We start from the raw sequence: 18,466 nt of genomic DNA, 5'->3' as shown, positions 1-18,466 counted from the left end.
TCGCAAGGTTGTCTTCATACATTAAATGATTCACTACTATACTTCCAACCATACATCCAGTTCTACACATATTTAACTCATTAGAGAGATCATTCATGTAAAAAATGAACAAAATCGGGGACAGCAGACCACCTTGTCTTACCACGTTGCAAGTCTGAAAGGGTGCAGATATACAGTTATCCCATCTAACTAGCATCGTCTCGTGGGCATACCAATATGACAAACATCTCACTATATATTTAGGCACTCAGGCATCACACAATTACTGGATCCACATGATCGAAAGTCTTAGAGGCATCGAAAAAACACATTAAAAACTGTAGAATTTTTACTTTTATATTTACTTACTAATTCTTTTAATGCAAATATACACATATCAGTGCCATGATTGGTTTTAAACCCAAATTGGTTCTCAGTGAAGCCAATAAGATTGTGAAACCTACTCAAGAGAATTTCTTCAACAACTTTAGAAAGTATATTTGCAAGTGCAATAGGCCTATAATTATCAAAGCTGCCCACCTTTCCTGCTTTATCCTTCACCACAGGAGCAAAAAGCACTGTCATCAAGGAGTCAGGCATAAACCCATGCATAACAAAAGCAGTAAAGCATATGACTTGAAGAGGTGCCAACCTCATACTAGCATATTTAAGATGTTCTGCAGAAATGCGGTCCATCCCAGTAGACTTATTTGCAGACAAATTGCTTATTGCTTGGGAAACTTCATAGGTTTTAACAGTTTCAACAAAATCAACTCTACCTATAGAAAAAGTTTCACTTGGGACACTGTTAAATAAATCACAATAGTGGTGCCGCCAAAACTCAACTATCTTATCTGAACCAGAGATTCAATCAATAGTGTGAGGTAGAGAAAATCTACTGTTATTAATATATTTAAAGTCTTTCCAAAACGATTTCATACTATTCCTTATGAGTTTTTTCTTTTTTTTTTTTTATTGAAACAAAGAAACACATTAACAAAACCATACCGAACATGGGAGACAAGACAACAGTTACATGACATTACAAAAGGATATAGAGTGTTTAACGAGGTTGTAGTGTGTGGGTACTTGTTTGTAGTTTCCTGTCTGATTCTTACAGCCCACACATGTCTCCTATATTCTTAAAGACAAGTGAACTAGTTAAAACAAAAGTAAATCATAAAGCAGATGATACTAAAATAAACATGTAGATATATTTGCTAATGCAGATTATAATGTCAATCATAGAAGGCCAAGCATTTCATATAATGTTGATAAATGTTGATAATCTGAAGCCAAAACAACAAGACCTTATACCCACTCACAACTCTCGTGCAGACAGTTTAGTCATCTCAATATGCATCTGCGCACTTCCTGTTGTTCTGAGTCTCTGCACTTAGACACCTACTTACTGTACACACAGTATTTCTAGTGCACAGGTCAAGTCATTACAAAGGTCAAACAGATTAAACAATCTTTTAAGCAGTTTTGCAAACACATAACATATCACTATATCATTTTATCAAGAATTTCTTTCTACACTTGTTACATTTTTAGAGGTTGGTGGGAATGTGTGTGGCCTCAGCCCCAGGTGTTTGATTCAAGTTGAAATGTGTTAAAAATGGTTCCATGTGTCATAAAAAGCAGATAAACTATTCTTGTGAGTGGATGCCATTTTCTCTAATGTGTTTGTCTTTCTGACCAGCATACGAGCAGTTCTGTCCGAGAGTTTTCTTGGTCTTCCAGATCTCATCTTGACCTCCCCAGTTCCCCTGATCTGCCATCTCTTAATTACATTTCTTACTGTGGAAACTGCAAGCTGACAACGCTTTGCTATCTTCTTGTAGCCTTCTCCTGCATTGTGGGCATCAATAACTTTCATTTTCAGGGTCTTACACAGCTGCTTAGAGGAACCCATGGTTGCTGGGTGTCCGCAAGTGTGTGCACAAGGTTTGAAGAGTCAAGGTATTTGTACAGCTTTGAAATTGGCATTTACCAATGACAGCTGTTGCTGTGCATCAGATCTACCGAGCTGATTAAGGTCTGAAACCTTGTGAGAGACTTTGAGACTCTGGAACTCTTAGGGTGCCCAAACTTTTGCACCATGCCATAATAATGTTTTTATTTTTTATTTTTGTTCAATTTATGGCATAAGAAGTAACTATGCATCACTGTTTGCTGAAAATATTGTGCATTTTTTCCATTTCCAAGAGAAACTGTGTTAACATCTGTTCAAATAAAAAATCACCAAAATCTGTTATTTATCAAGGGGTGCCTAAACTTTTGCATAAGACTGTATGCCAAGCTTCACTTATGTATGTATAGCTCTGACTTGGCAAGAACTCTCTACTAGACAAAATCAGATTATTATCAGCACAAAAATGCACCATATGCTTCGCAAAGAGAGTTCTTGTCTGAGATATTTGCATTCATATCACCCATAATATATATATATATATATATAATTGTAAACCTATCACACTGTATAAAAGAACTAATAAAATCAAGCTTGTTCAAATACTCCTCTTCATTTTGGCTGCATTCATAAGGGGCATACACATTTAAAATCACAAATTCCTTATTGGCCTGTATCAGGCGTATTGCAATACCCCAATCTACATCAAGCCTAACCACAATAATCACTGAGTCCATCCTCTTAGACCACAAAATAGCCACACCTCCAGGAATTCTTCCTTGCTTAATTCCGAAACCAAGGTGAGTAGTTGACTCTACAGCACTGAGGAAACTATCATCAATGGAGTTGAGTCCATTAGGTCCTGCTTAGCGAGAAAGGTCTCTTGTAGACACAAAATGTCAGTGTTCCAACAACTCATCAACAACAGCGCTGCGAGCTTTATCCTCCACGCTCTGAATTAAGCGGAGGCCACAACAGTTGTATGATATTACTTTAAGATCCACAATAATTATTTACTTGAGCTTGCATTTGCACCAAGAGAGAGCATTGCTCGGGTAGGAAGAGCAGCATTAACACTACCAGCGGTTTTACTTGGCTCATAATAATGCCTCACAAAAGGTACCCTCAGGCCACAGCTCTGGATTATACATGTCGTCTACTTCGTTACATTCAGCAGATACTTTGAATGAAGCATATCTGATGTCAGCGAAGCTGTAAATACGGGTCCCAGAGAGAACCAAGAAACAGAGGAATCAGGGAGGAGAGGCAAGGAGTAGGCCTTGGTGCCCTCCGCAGCGGGTGGAGGAGGTGTCAGCAAGGCTGTAAAAATGGGCCTCAAAGAGCACCGAGATACAGAGAAGGCAGAGGAGAAAGAGGAAGTTCCAGGGGAAGTTGGAGAGGACAAAGGAATTATTATTAAAATGCTGTGGCAGAATGCTTAGGAAAGTTAAGCTTTTAATAATTAAAGATGATCATAAGATGATTTATGTGTTTTGTTTGAAATAATTATTAGTACATGTGCAAGAATAAAATGTGAAATAATTGTATTACAAGGATGGGGAACACTGATTTACATCTTACAGAGTGAAAAGTACAGAATCACACAAGAGGAAGTAGACACACATCCCTAAAATGAGGGACTGCAAAGGTTCGTGTGTGCCTGCCACACAGAGCAGAGACACACAGCATACTGAGGAAGTAACAAAAATGATGTTTCAGGCACAAAAGTAAAGATTTGACTGATAATTGTTTGATCAATGTCTAATCAATGATAATTTATGTTTAGTCAAGTAATGTATTAAAAATATAAAGATTTATGTTTTGATTTTAAGGCATTGATAGTTTTGTCTGAAATCAGTGTAATTCTGATTGTTCTGTTAAAAAGCAACAATGGAATTTTAATATTTCAGTCAAATGTGAGTTTCTTGTATTTTTGTTATGTACTCAGATGGTTTAGTTTTCTAGAAAAGAGGAAGTAGAATCCAAGGCTGGATCACAGTGGGGCAGAGGCCGGTTACAGGCAGTGGGCTTGGACTGACAGTAAAAAATATGCAATACTTAAGAACAATATGATTTTGCATGCCAAATAACATATTAACTGCAAACTGCGGCATCTGGTTGGATGAGAGGACAAAAATCACTGACCAGAACCCTATAAAGGGATAGCGTTGTTAGCCTCCACTGAGTCCAACAACACGCCACCATCGTCTGCGCACAATTCCAGCGCGCATACCTGCTTGTTCATATCTGCCGCAACAGCCCGCAGTCCGTCGCTGGCTTCAGCTTGCAGGTGAGCAGCTTACTTCATGGCAATAATTTCAGCGTAAAGATGCTCACACACGTCCATGTTGGTAAAGGTCAGTGGTGGCAGTTCATCTAAGAAGTGAGACACAAATCTAGGGATATCTTCCCCACACTCATTCAATACCACGAGGCATGCCTTAACGTTGTTAACATCTTTGTGTGCTCCCTTATAAGAAACGTTATGCTGGGTAGTGGCACAGACTACAAAAAGCATTTTCTTTGAGGCCACAATCCACTCTGTATCAGAAGTGTTAACTGCCAGCAAAACAATCGCATCCTGACTAAAAGAGAAGAGAAGAAGTGCAAAAACTCATCCTCTACTATAACTTTGCCATCAATGGTTGTATAAATCTCAGGTTTTAGTCGACCCTTAGCAAACACAGGAGCTGCAGGAACACGTGCATCAGCCATCAGAATGTGACAGGCCTGTCAGAATGTAACATTGAGAGCTGCTGTCTCAAGATACAAACCACTGGCTCTCTTTAAGCTGGTTAACACACACCCTGACATTTTTACAAACCAGCTTTCTTGTAAGAAAAAAAAACTAGACATCACTCAGAGTATGAACCTCCACCAGTTGTTAGAACACATCTTTAGATGCAAGGTGGGCTTGTGCAACAACACATACCGATGAATTCTGCAGAATGCAGTTGGAGTAACATGGGTCGGTGGTGAAGTGCCATTTACATTTGGATCTTTGCATCCATCGTCCAGAACTGGGTGTAAAGGATCTTAGCATCCATCGTCCAGAACTGGGTGTAAATTTGTAATGTATTCATGAGCTATGGCCAACACTACGTCAACTGGGCCTCACAATGTTTTGGTACTGAGTCACAGCAAAATGAAAAGGAACAAGAAATGCCCCCTGACTTCTCTAGCATGTAAGCACAGATATCAGAGTGGCCATAATGGACAGACACAAGTTGGACCAAGGTCAACATTAAAAGTTCAATAGACAGCCTTTTACATGTCAGTGCTCAGGAGACCATCGTCACATGATCTGTCCATGACCAGTCCCAGTCACAGTCTTAACAGTACGGGTTCTGAGCAGATACTTCTAATTACCTAAGTGTCAAATATACGACACACTAGGTCAGCAGCTCTGGCTATTACATTGATCAAACGTTAGTTTCTGAGCCTCGTCTGGAGACGTTCCTCACTGTGTCTGGAAAGGTGAGCCCTGTCAGCCGGTGACTGTCCAAAGCTCCTTCCACAGACGGCTGTGTGGTCTGAGCGCTGCATTCAGAACTGAGCACATTTTCATCTCGCTGTCTCCAGTTTGCTCAAGGGTAGAGCTAATGGACCGGTGACCGGCGTCAGACAGTTCATGCATATGTACAGTGCCTTGCGAAAGTATTCGGCCCCCTTGAACTTTGCGACCTTTTGCCACATTTCAGGCTTCAAACATAAAGATATAAAACTGTAATTTTTTGTGAAGAATCAACAACAAGTGGGACACAATCATGAAGTGGAACGAAATTTATTGGATATTTCAAACTTTTTTAACAAATAAAAAACTGAATAATTGGGCGTGCAAAATTATTCAGCCCCTTTACTTTCAGTGCAGCAAACTCTCTCCAGAAGTTCAGTGAGGATCTCTGAATGATCCAATGTTGACCTAAATGACTAATGATGATAAATAGAATCCACCTGTGTGTAATCAAGTCTCCGTATAAATGCACCTGCACTGTGATAGTCTCAGAGGTCTGTTTAAAGCGCAGAGAGCATCATGAAGAACAAGGAACACACCAGGCAGGTCTGAGATACTGTTGTGGAGAAGTTTAAAGCCGGATTTGGATACAAAAAGATTTCCCAAGCTTTAAACATCCCAAGGAGCACTGTGCAAGCGATAATATTGAAATGGAAGGAGTATCAGACCACTGCAAATCTACCAAGACCTGGCCGTCCCTCTAAACTTTCAGCTCATACAAGGAGAAGACTGATCAGAGATGCAGCCAAGAGGCCCATGATCACTCTGGATGAACTGCAGCGATCTACAGCTGAGGTGGGAGACTCTGTCCATAGGACAACAATCAGTCGTATACTGCACAAATCTGGCCTTTATGGAAGAGTGGCAAGAAGAAAGCCATTTCTTAAAGATATCCATAAAAAGTGTCGTTTAAAGTTTGCCACAAGCCACCTGGGAGACACACCAAACATGTGGAAGAAGGTGCTCTGGTCAGATGAAACCAAAATCGAACTTTTTGGCAACAATGCAAAACGTTATGTTTGGTGTAAAAGCAACACAGCTCATCACCCTGAACACACCATCCCCATTGTCAAACATGGTGGTGGCAGCATCATGTTTTGGGCCTGCTTTTCTTCAGCAGGGACAGGGAAGATGGTTAAAATTGATGGGAAGATGGATGGAGCCAAATACAGGACCATTCTGGAAGGAAACCTGATGGAGTCTGCAAAAGACCTGAGTACTGGGACGGAGATTTGTCTTCCAACAAGACAATGATCCAAAACATAAAGCAAAATCTACAATGGAATGGTTCACAAATACACATATCCAGGTGTTAGAATGGCCAAGTCAAAGTCCAGACCTGAATCCAGTCGAGAATCTGTGGAAAGAACTGAAAACTGCTGTTCACAAACGCTCTCCATCCAACCTCACTGAGCTCGAGCTGTTTTGCAAGGAGGAATGGGCAAAAATTTCCGTCTCTCGATGTGCAAAACTGATAGAGACATACCCCAAGTGACTTACAGCTGTAATCGCAGCAAAAGGTGGCGCTACAAAGTATTAACTTAAGGGGGCTGAATAATTTTGCACGGCCAATTTTTCAGTTTTTTATTTGTTAAAAAAGTTTGAAATATCCAATAAATTTCGTTCCACTTCATGATTGTGTCCCACTTGTTGTTGATTCTTCACAAAAAAATACAGTTTATATCTTTATGTTTGAAGCCTGAAATGTGGCAAAAGGTCGCAAAGTTCAAGGGGGCCGAATACTTTAGCAAGGCACTGTAGATGTCATGCAGTGCACAGATTCACAAGGAACATCCATGTGCCCCAGCTGCAAGTCTGTTTGCCTTCTGTCTTTGATGTCATCCCCACGTGTTGACATGTCACTTCACATTCTACCTCCTTTCACTGGTGTTTGTTTAGGGTGCCCACAAAGACTCAACACAACTGAACTGAATTCCGAGCACACTGCAGGTTTCATTTGCTAATCATAAATATGTGAGGAGTTTGAGATCAGCTGCTGCACCATGACCTTTTAAACTTTGGCCTCTGAAATGTGTGTCCCTCTCTCTGTGATGGAGTTACTGCCCCTTTCAGAAAACAACAACAGTGGCTGCAGTGCTGTTTACTGACAACGTGCACCACAAGATGTCAGCTTGAACCAATGCGAGTTGTTGCCTGAATCCAACTCTCCACTTTATCTCTGTCCTTTGACATGGTCAGGAATAATAAACCCTTGCACCTGAGAGATGCAACTGGGGGCAGAAACTCCCAGAGGTAAGCGTCACCTGGTTCACACACCCGTTGTCTTCAGCCCACTATGATTGGGCCAATCCTTGTCCTCAGCCTCTTTTAAAACAAACCTTCTGGTACTGGTGAAGAAGTGATGAAACCAACATGATCCTTCATCAGCTGACTTTTGTCTTTTTTATTCTTTGACCTGGATGCAAGTTTTTACTGGATTTGTTTGTTACACCTGCTCTCTCAGTTCCTTGTGTGGTTGTTTTTTGTCTTCATGTCACACTTTAATGATAACCTAATGATCACCTTTTCTAAAGTTGTCACCGGGTCCACGAGCATCGGCTGTTTTTCAAACACCTGGTCTGTTCACCTGCATCGGTTTCAGGGTTTTATTAAATCTTGGTGGTAAACAAATCTCGCATTTCACTTATTTCTTAGATTTTTTTTTTTCTTTTCCATAATCTTTGAATGATTCCAGAAACCTTTAAATATTTTTATGTATTTTATTTCTCTTCATTGTGAACATGATTTGGGCCATGACTGAATTCGGTTCCTGAACAATACTGATGTTGGTTCCTGAACGCCCCACAGTAATTTCAGTCCCTGAATGCCCCACTACACAAACACACATGTAGAGAAGACAACATTTTCTAGAGTTTCATAAAGTCATTTCCAATCACACCTAAAACAACAGGCTGAGCAAACACAGAAAAGACACGAGGCCATCTCCCTACCTGCTCAGGTGCTCTCAGAGGCCGTCAGCTGTGCGTCTGTGTGGACTCAGCCTCCTGCAGGAAAATCACCACAAAGCAGGTCACTGATTTGGAAGTCTGTGGTATCTGTGGGCCTACACACAGGCACAAGACGAATCTAGTGTGGCAGCAGCTGTAGTTCAAGGGCGTGCTTTTGCATATGGACAGCAGGGACATGTCTCCACCAATATTTGAGCAAACCGGTGTGCATTGCCTTTAAAGTCATAGGTCATTACTGACCTACTGAATGGGTTGGGGTGCACTGTCTCACAACAGTGATGCTACATATGACACTGAAGCTTCAGAGCTTGTATGGAGCAGAGGGGCGATCCCAAGTGAAGCCTCACTTCGAAGCTTGTCATTTTCCTGACTGTCATGTGATCAATAACAACCAAGGTCCCAGTTTCTCACAGCATCACGTGACTGTTTCAGTTTGCTATTCACGGATTCGAACTGTTGATACAAGGACAGAGAAACCTTACTTTTGTAGTTGGATAGTTACTCTGTGGAAAATGCTAAGACTGTACAGCATGTTTACTGTTTTAATTTTATTTGTCTAGTGGTGAGGATTTGAATCGAGTTTGACTCAACTCTTGGCAGTAAGAATACGAACCCTAAATTAGTAAACCGAATTATCTCCCTGTAACATAAAGGGCAGCATAAATCTCATATAACAGAAACTTTGGTTTCTAAATGAAAGTATGTAGTCACAGCAGTGACTGATGCTGCTGCACTTCATCGTTTTACCAGGAGGTGTCACTAGTAAACGCTGAGTCAAATGACGCTCCGGGTAACGAACCTTTGGTGGCACAACGGACCACGAAGCCTCGTTTGGCCACCACTATATCACAGCCTCTGCAGCTACACAGTCGGTGTACGCGTGTGACTGTGCACGACAAGCTGAGGCAACAGACAGAGTGACAATACCTGCCGAATGCAAGCAGCTGCCATGAGACATCCGCAGGTCACAGTGTGATGTTGCAGGTTAACACACCTGTCCCCGCTCGTCGCGTTCGGCTCCAGGTGAGCGGCCGCAGTGTGACGGTGAACAGGTGAAGTGTCAGCTGCGTTCGCGGACACACACTCCCGCCGTTAAACCGACTACACCTCGGTCAAAGCCATTCTTTGCAACGCAGACCTGAGGAGGCCGACTACAGCTGTTTTCCTTCTGCAGCACTCACGAACGCATGTCCTCGCTGGACATGTGGGAACATGCGCACAAACAGGGTTTGGCGGTTATTCATTTCACAATAAAAGCTGTTGTAAAAGGAAGTAAACACGACATAGGTGAAAAGTAGGCCTACGTTTACTCAAGTAGCCTACCGAGGTAAATGGTAAATGACCTTTTACTTGTATAGCGCCTTTCTATGCTTTTACAGCTCACTCAAAGCGCTTTCACACTATTAGGCCATTCACCCATTCACACTCCCAAACGCTCACAATTTGATGGTATTTATACATTTTATTATTTCCATTTTAAGCTACTTTAGATTAAACTCCACTACATTTACTTGAAAGCTTAATTTACAGGTTATTTAGCAAACATAATAATAAAACAATAAAATCAACAAATAAATGATGTAGCCAATTATTATGGATGAAGTACAAATAAGGTAGTAAACATTAGCTCCGCCTTTACCGGTGTAACATTAGTGATGCCAATAATTCTATTGTTCTTTTATATTTCTAATTTTGCTACTTCGAGTATATTTTGATGCTAAAATACTGCGTCTTTACTTAGGTAACACTTTGAAGGCAGGACTATTACTTGTAACCAGTAATCTATGATGATGATGATGATGATGATCAAACTGTGGGTCGGGACCCTCCAAACGGCCACATTTCTCTCACACATATCTGTGTATGTTGTTCCTCTTCACATCGAGATTACAGCTCTCAGGTGTATTTATTTACACAAGTTTAAATAAAATTAGCTCTTCTCTGTTGTGACAGTCCTGATCCCGATCCGGGTGGGTCCCGGACTGGGATGAGGGTGTGTTTAGGGGGAGGGCACGGGACAGAGCTCCGGACGTCTGGATCGTGACGGAGGACGAGTCGACGCAGGAAGACACGACTCCTGCAGCGGGGGGAGGGTAGAGGCGGGTCCTGGACCCTGCAGGTCCCTGGGGTGCTGCTTCCTGGGCCCCCCGCTCTGTCTGAGTTTAATGGGCCTGTCGTTATTAATGAGGTCTCCATGCAAACGATGCGTCACGACACGGGGGGGTTGGGGGGATTAGGTGGGTATAAAAGCGGCCAGCGTGGACAGTGACGCTCCGTAGCCCCGCACTGAACCCATCGGACCCCCGGTGCCTAGGAGCCGCCGAGCCAAACCCGGATGATGCAGAAGAAGGCTCCGCTAGAGTTGGGACACGAGGCTGCGCAGCACGTTAACACCGTAAACAGGTGAGAGCAGAATTCCTGAGCAGGTGGGACTGCAGGACGCGCGTTTATCCTGAGGAGAGAGAGTTTGGGGCATGTTCAGAGCGCAGATACAGGTGCTGCGCTCAGCTGCAGGAGCAGCACAGGAAGGTGAACCGAAAACACGGCGGATGCTCGGAAAGTTGATTTAAACATAAGTGAACATTTCGCCAGCATACGGAACCCGCGAAGAGCTGTGTGCTTAGCCTCTCATTTTATTAAGTGCTCGGTTTAACGTTGGGTTTCTGGGTGTGAGTGCAGGGAGCGGGCGTCACCATCCTCACATGCACAGAAACAGCATGGCACAGTAAACGCAGGATCATGTCAGGATCCACACAGACACCAGCCTCATCATCAGTTCTGATACTTTCTCTTTGCACAGCTGACCTGACTGTGTGTGTGTGTGTGTGTGTGTGTGTGTGTGTGTGTGTGTGTGTGTGTGTGTGTGTGTGTGTGTGTGTGTGTGTGTGTGTGTGTCTGCAGTGGTCCAAGTCGGCGTCTCCTGATGAAACACACAGTGACTCCACATGGCATCATCCACAGTGACGGTATGACAACTTTACCTTTTTAAGAACATGGAGTCTGACAGCTGCCAACAGGATCATTAGCCTGATTGGGTTTTACCACAATGTCCAGTTTTTCTGAGAAACTGTTTAAAACCTAAACACCTGTTGTCCACTTTCCAACAGGGCAGAAAAATATCTGACAGCAGTTTCTGGTTTCAGCAGCAAATGCTTTTTAGCAAATGTCTCAACACATTCATGGATCATCCAAATTGTTGCAATCATCATCTTTGGAGACCTAAGCTAAAAAACATTTTGCAGGTGAAACAGTCACTTCATCAGTAAAAGATAAAAACTGACTTGTTATAGTGCTGCCAGCAGCGACGCTGCTACTGTTGGCTGTTCTGCTGATTTCTTCCTGATGGATCAATTCATCTTCTGATCTGTAAAACGCCACAAACAGTGAAACATGTCCATCGTGACGTCCCACAGAGCAGGCGTGTTGTTTCTTTTTCTTTGGGCTCAGTAAAGTTCTGAAACCATGTATTGATAGGTTGTCAGTCTACAAGTCATCACAGCTGTTTCCTGTGTGGCAGCAGGTGTTTCAGACCTGGTTTTCATCCCCCCTCTCCTTTCCTCAGGTTCTGATCCCAGGGGTGTCTGTCGGATCTTCACCAACAGTCGGGAGCGCTGGCGGCAGCAGAATGTTAACGGAGCGTTTGCCGAGCTGCGTCGCCTCATCCCCACCCACCCCCCTGACAGGAAGCTCAGCAAGAATGAGATCCTACGCCTCGCCCTCAAGTACATCAACTTCCTAGACGAGATCCTAATGGACCAGGACCTCAGGGGGGCCCCCTGGGGCCAAGCAGAAGGCCTGGAGCAGGTGTCCAGGCTGCAGCGGGCACTGACGCCAAGTTCAGGCTGTGAGAGTTCAGTGGACGGAGACTCAGATGGTGTGACGGAGGAGCAGGACTGTGGTGGTCTGCAGTACCTCCACCTAGCAGCTAGCTACAGCTGAGCAGGTCCGGCAGCATCCTAGTGATCCAGGGTGCTGGCCCCCGGAGAGTTGAGGGTGGTTTTTATTTAGTGAAGCTCAGGCAGGGTCCAGCACCAGTCTAGGGATGGTTCTGATAGCTAGTTCTACTTTGGATCTGGTTCCAAGTTGTCAAGTATCATGGCCAAACCAATCTGATCTGCCATTTAATGGATGTGTGCTGAGCCCCACACAGCTCAGCACAGGGTTCACGGGTCGACGTGCTGCCTCGGGGTCAGGCTGTCTGCTCCGTGGGTCAACACGAGCAGGACCACGTGTGTCATTAACGTGATCAGGACTAACCACATCTTCAAATTCTTTGTCACCTATAACAATTCAAATGAGTTTTGTCGATGCTCTGTGAGTGAAACAGAATCCCGATACTTTCTTTTAAAACAGATCCACTAAACAGATTCAAAAATGGATTCGAATTCATTAAAAGGCTTTTGAAACGTCACCCGTTCCTCCCGTGGTCGTGTCAAAGGAAACGGGCTGTTGTGCTCAGACCGTGAGGTTGTTTTCTATGAGAATCTTTTCCTGTCCTAACACACAGCCGTGTGGTTGTCATGTGATAGTCACATGTATCATGATGAGTCCATGTTACCAGTTTCCTCTGTGATGATTGTGTTACACAAAGTTCTGGTGCATGAGCAGAACCACCAGATCCAGTTTCTTCATGTTGAAGCAGCTCTCGTATCAAACTCTGTGTTCAGTGGAAAGTCTTTGTTGTGCACTTGTGATTTTTATCTGATGAATCTGTAAGAAAACAGATGAATAAAAGAGATTCTACCCAAACTGCTGCTGTGGTTTAATCACAGGATGTGAGTAAAGTCATCACAATGGTTCAGTGACTGTTTGACTTCCAATGTCCTTTTATTGTGAATTCAAAGACACTGTCAGGGAACTGATCTACATTTGTTCCCGAAAGCTGAGTTTGGTCTGTGCGCTTTCTGTACCTGCTGTCAGGATGTCGCTCTGGCCGCCTGCACACTGCCAAATACATAAAAGCTCATTTTGAAAACTTGCACAGATTAAAGCAGGGATGGGGCACGAAGCCAGACTGGGAATTGGAAACAGACTCGATCTCTTCAGATAAACATGAGAAACAGCCACACACCGGGACAAAGCCAGCAGGATGTCTAGTCCTCACCTGAGTGCAGTTTTTAACCCAATGTGCTGACTGATCCCTCCACACAGTCCCTCATCATCTTTATGAGCTTCATCCACACCTTATCAGACATCTTCATCCTGGTCTTCCTCCTGTGTGAGAGGCAGCGGGGAGTTTTCCCACAGTATAGTCTGTCAGGATCACATATGAACAGTGACAGGAGGTCACATTGCTGCTCACAGTAATGACCCATTGATGGGTGGGCGTGATGACTGATAAAGATCTGAGTTGGTTAGACGGCTCCCAGAGAGACGACAACAACAGCAACAGGTCCCAGAGGAGCGAGGAGGCGGGGACCAATCAGAGAGCAGAGTGTGAGATGCTGTTTCACCCTCACTTCCCACCTGAGTGAGTCTGGACCTCGTCAGCTCCACTCATGTGTCTCCTACACCTGTGATGTGTCTCAGACATCCTGCACAAACTCTCTTCATCTATTCAAAGGTATTGTTCATTTATTTTCTCAGGGACAATGCACATGAATCCACATCCCTGTGAATCTGCCAGTGTTCACCGAGAGGGCAGATGCTACAGCAACAACAAAACACACAACATTTACAAGTTATAACAAGAGCGAGTCAGTGAAACATGCAGCAGCTGAATAAAACAAACTTAAATTAAGAGCACAATGCCAGCAGACAGTTAACACAACACAAAATAAAGTGACCAATCAGAGCCCCAGACAAGCTTCGTGAAACCAGAGGGGACAAAATAACAGACAGCAGTGAAGCAGACGAGGCAGGTCTGGTTTGTTTTAGCCCAGTTTTTAGGCTCCGTGTCAGAGAACAACAGGTCATATAGGGAATGAAAGACTGATCCAAAACTTGCTCCTATTCTGAAAGGTGTCTGGCTGAAGGACATTTCCCTCCTTGGGCCAACAGCGTCCCCTCTTACCCTGGGTCCAGTGGATCTGTCCCAAAATTTTTCTCAATGTGTTACACAGGGGATGCGCTAATCCATTCAAAATGTTGTATTAGACAAGGATTATGGAAATTAATACAGCTTGTATTGATGCATGCAGGGGCGTGCAGAGAGTTTCTCAGGGGCAGGGGCTCATCGGCATGGAGCTAACTTGAATTATTTCCAATAATACTCTTATCAATAATAAATACATGTACCAGTCTGTTAAACAGACTGTTCTTCACATTCACAGTTGTGAAAATGAGACCTACTGATATTTTACTTTGATCTTGGTAGAAATACAATATTTAGCCGGCTGTAAAAAGGCAGCTTTGGGCAAGGAGGTAGCTCGCTGCACTGAAGACATGCATCAGATCCACTGGTTTACATATGATGCACGAGCCTTTATGGCGCTGTCTCAGTCATGGCTCAGCTTTTCTCCAAGCTGACAGAGAAACTTCCTTCCTTTCATTTCTCCTCAGCTTTCTGCTGTCTTGTCTCTGTTTGGCATCTTCTTCACAGATGGAGTAAAATGGCTGCAGGACTCATGTCATTGACTGAACCAAACTGTCAACACTAAAACAAATACAGTATGTAGCTAGTTCAGCCTAGACGACATAGCTAGCTGGACTGGCTGCAGAGTCACATCAGTAACACAAGAGACACCCAGCACCCCATGATGTTCTACTGTACGTTTGAAAACAGGTGAGTGGCTGCACAGCAGTCAACAATATATGCAATCATTATGTGATTATGAGTCACTGAGGTGATGTCTGTACACATTACTCATAGTGAGCACTTTTACTTTTGCTACTTAAAGTACACTTTGATTCTAACCCTTCTGTGCTTTTACCTGATTGGGCTTAATGCAGCACAGTGCAGCAGCAGCACAAAGCCATCTGCCTCAGGTGGGAAGTGAGGGCGAAGCAGCGTCTCACACTCTGCTCTCTGATTGGTCCCCGCCTCCTTGCTCCTCTGGGACCTGTTGCTGTTGTTGTCGTCTCTCTGGGGGCCCTCTGACCAGCTCAGATCTTTATCAGTCATCAACTCCCCGCCCACTCATCTTTGGGTCATTACAGTGAACGACCACGCCTCTCCGACCTCCTGACCCTCCTGTCACTGTTCATGTGTGATCCTGACAGACTGTACTGTGGGAAACTCTTTGCTGCCTCTCACACAGGAGGAAGATGAGCATGAAGAACTCTGATAGGGTGTTGATGCTGCAGAGTCCACCGAGGCTCATAAAGATGCAGACAGATCAGTCAGCAATGAGCAGTGTAATCAGACAGTCAGATGTCAGGAAGTGGATTGATCAGCCTGTAAGAATCAGGGAGAGTCACCTGGTGAGCGCACACCTGCATCCAGCTGCTGCCACATAAACATAAGCTTCATCAGTTATTTGTTACATCTACATAGCTGGGTGATGGAGTTCTCCAGATTATTTTGGAGGTGATTTAACAAGACTCTGAATTTTCTGGTTCAGTTTTAAATTAACACGGGAGGGAAGCTGACTCCACTTCTTTCCACTTTATGTAAACTTCCTACTTTCCCGGAGACACATGCTGTGTTTTAACTGTGTCTGTCTGATGCTGCAGCTACTTTTCTAATGCTATCTTTTCATCCCTTCATCTACCACCTCTGAGTAACTGCAGAGTTACGTCCCTGTATGGATGGAGAAACCTCTCCTCTGTCTTAAACTAAACAAACTAACTGATTTTATCATTTGATTTTCATTTGCTGGCTAGTGTGCAGGACTCTGTAGGCTGGGTTTGGAAAACTGCTCTGTAAATAAAGATGATTATTATCATGGGTGGTCTTGGATAGGCCTGTTTTGTCTTATTCTATTTTACTGTACTCTAAAAAAACCCTGTAGTGCTACTTGTATTTTCTACCTGATGTGTGAACCTGCAGTTGTTTGACGTTCACTGTGGGAAATACTATTACCCTATTTTTGTATATTGTGTTTTAATACTTTGTCGCCCTTACTGTATGTAACTTTTTATTTTAAGTGTTCTTTCTGGCTTTTGACTCCTTACCTGACTCCAAAGGAGAGCTGCACAAGAATTCCTATATGTCTAGACTGTCTGTTTATGCATAAATTGGCAAATAAAAAACTTGAATCTGCTGTTGAGCATGAAAAACTGTGCCACCTTGTGGCGACATCATTCATGTGAACAGTGAGTCAGAATAAAACCGGTCTCGTTAATGATCCAAATTATCATACTAATGTGATGTCTGACTGATGTTCTTTCCCCTTTCCTTAGTGAAACAATAAACTACATAGCCAAAAACACATTCACACCTGTCTGTATATGCAAGTCTAGATTCTGTTCAGAAGTCAACCGTGACCTTGGTCCTCACAGTGATGGTACAGGACGGCCACCGTGGAAACCGAATCACGTGGATCATAAATCGACAGGTGTCTTGGAAACTTGGTTGACAGTTGTTGAGAACAGTCCTGCTGAGATGTCAATGGCTGAAGTGATATTAGGTAGAGGAGGTTTAGGTTTAGCCTGAACTCATGGTTTTAAGTTGCACAGAGTTTGTAGTAGAAATTTAATTCATATCAGTTATAATGACTGGATAAAGTGAAGCGTGTGAAAGTAGTTTGCTGTATTTTCTGGTTAAAGAACAAGTTCACACAACTTAAGTTTGTGACAAATCACAGATTTTAAAATTCAGATTTTTTTTTTTTCTTTCAGTTTTTATGTCATTTCCTGCCTATGTAAACCTCTGTGTATGAAGTGTGTGACAAATAAAGCTGCCTTGGCTTTTTGTTGAAGAAACACCTGAGCTGCATTTGTTGGAATAATATGAAGTTTTACTAGCTACATGTAACTGTGACTTGTGCCACGGAATAAAAGCTGCAGTTGTTATAGTATGGACACAACCAGTCTGTGGTCTGCAGATAAAAGCTTCAGACTGAGCGGCTGAAACCCTCCAATGCTGAAATGAACTCACCCCGATGATTCAAACGTAACACAATTTAATCTCAAACATTCTTACATGTAAGCGAATGACAGCTGCAGCTTTGGCTTTAATAACCAAATGCGGCAGAATGTCCACACAGGTCCAACACAGAGAAAAGTAAAGCGTTATTTACCTTCATTTTTCTTTTTAAACCATCAAGAAACACTGACATTGTTGGCACAGGTTATAGGAAATATGGGGCACCGTTAGTGCTGCATATTTTTCAATCACAGTGAGTCCTGACAGCGTCCTGGGACGAACTAGTCAGCCTGGTACTAACTGTGGATGTAAGTGAGGAATCACTGACTGAAAAAACGTGAGCATTGTTGGCAGGCGAGAACAAATCAAAAATAAACTTTCAAATACTGGGCAAATGATAAATTGATGCCAAGTGAGATTTAAACACAGCGGCTCCTTGGCTCCTTCTTAGAGTTGGTACCAAGTGACAGTTATCTGAGAGTGTGAGGATGTGTTGGCACCGTAATATAGTTTTTCTTCGACCAAATAAGAAACACCTGAATGTGACCAGAGCTGGGTTCACCCGTCAAGAGCGCCTCATTAACCCTCTGCAGTCATGACATCACGTTTGCTGAGTTGAAACTAGATTAAAGATCAAACAGACTTATTTCCACCTGGTGTATCTGATGAAAATGCAGTAGTGAGAGTAGTATGACAACTGTGACTCTAGCAAATAAGACCTAGTAGCCCACCTACTACCATCCCATTTCTCAAATCAGTTGAGACTTTGAGAATCCAACTCAGACAAACTTGTGCTGAAGCTTCATTTGAGCCTCAGACAAACCTTGCAATGAATTTTTGCACAAAACAAAAGCTGTGTGCGGCTCATTTTTTACAGTATAGTCACATTCAGGGTCGATGTGAAGCGCTGGAAAAGTTTCGCCAACTAAGGCCTGTTCTTACATATGAGTACGTCAGTGTAGTTTTCAGGCCAATGTGAAAAGTCTCAAGCCAGCTGCTTCTGGATGTGTGGATGCCCTTCGCTGCACTGTGGCCCTGCATGAACTGATGCCGTGCTGGGCCACCGTGCAGGCTGGACGCATTTCATGCATGGAAACACTTTGTTCACACGTTATTTTTGG

The 18,466-nt window shown here is 43.2% G+C and overlaps 1 protein-coding gene across 3 annotated transcripts; it reads left to right on the top strand.

The window, feature by feature from the left end:
- The first annotated feature begins 9,310 nt into the window (after window positions 1-9,310).
- On the top strand, window positions 9,311-13,120 carry LOC109965257 (T-cell acute lymphocytic leukemia protein 1 homolog). Of its 3 annotated transcripts, none has more exons than XM_020609122.1 (3): window positions 9,311-9,400; window positions 11,279-11,343; window positions 11,940-13,120. In XM_020609122.1, the coding sequence occupies exons 2-3, from the start codon at window positions 11,301-11,303 to the stop codon at window positions 12,314-12,316; spliced, it is 420 nt and encodes a 139-aa protein (XP_020464778.1). In that variant the 5' UTR covers window positions 9,311-9,400; window positions 11,279-11,300; the 3' UTR covers window positions 12,317-13,120. The 3 variants fall into 3 exon arrangements, with proteins under 3 accessions (XP_020464778.1, XP_020464779.1, XP_020464777.1); XM_020609123.1 differs by lacking the exon at window positions 9,311-9,400 and adding an exon at window positions 9,532-9,604; XM_020609121.1 differs by lacking the exon at window positions 9,311-9,400 and adding an exon at window positions 10,505-10,780.
- The last annotated feature ends 5,346 nt before the right edge of the window (window positions 13,121-18,466 follow it).

The sequence above is a fragment of the Monopterus albus genome, unplaced genomic scaffold, assembly GCF_001952655.1.
Source record: "Monopterus albus unplaced genomic scaffold, M_albus_1.0 scaffold98.1, whole genome shotgun sequence".
NCBI lineage: Eukaryota > Metazoa > Chordata > Actinopteri > Synbranchiformes > Synbranchidae > Monopterus > Monopterus albus.
The sequence above is the reverse complement of the archived record's forward strand: the minus strand, read 5'-3'. Positions and strand labels throughout refer to the sequence as shown.

Coding starts and splice junctions, on each gene's coding strand:
- LOC109965257 (XM_020609121.1), top strand. CDS start 10,713: ATGATGCAGAAGAAGGCTCCGCTAGAGTTGGGACACGAGGCTGCGCAG. Junction 10,781..11,278: donor CACGTTAACACCGTAAACAG/GTGAGAGCAGAA, acceptor GTGTGTCTGCAG/TGGTCCAAGTCGGCGTCTCC. Junction 11,344..11,939: donor TGGCATCATCCACAGTGACG/GTATGACAACTT, acceptor TCCTTTCCTCAG/GTTCTGATCCCAGGGGTGTC.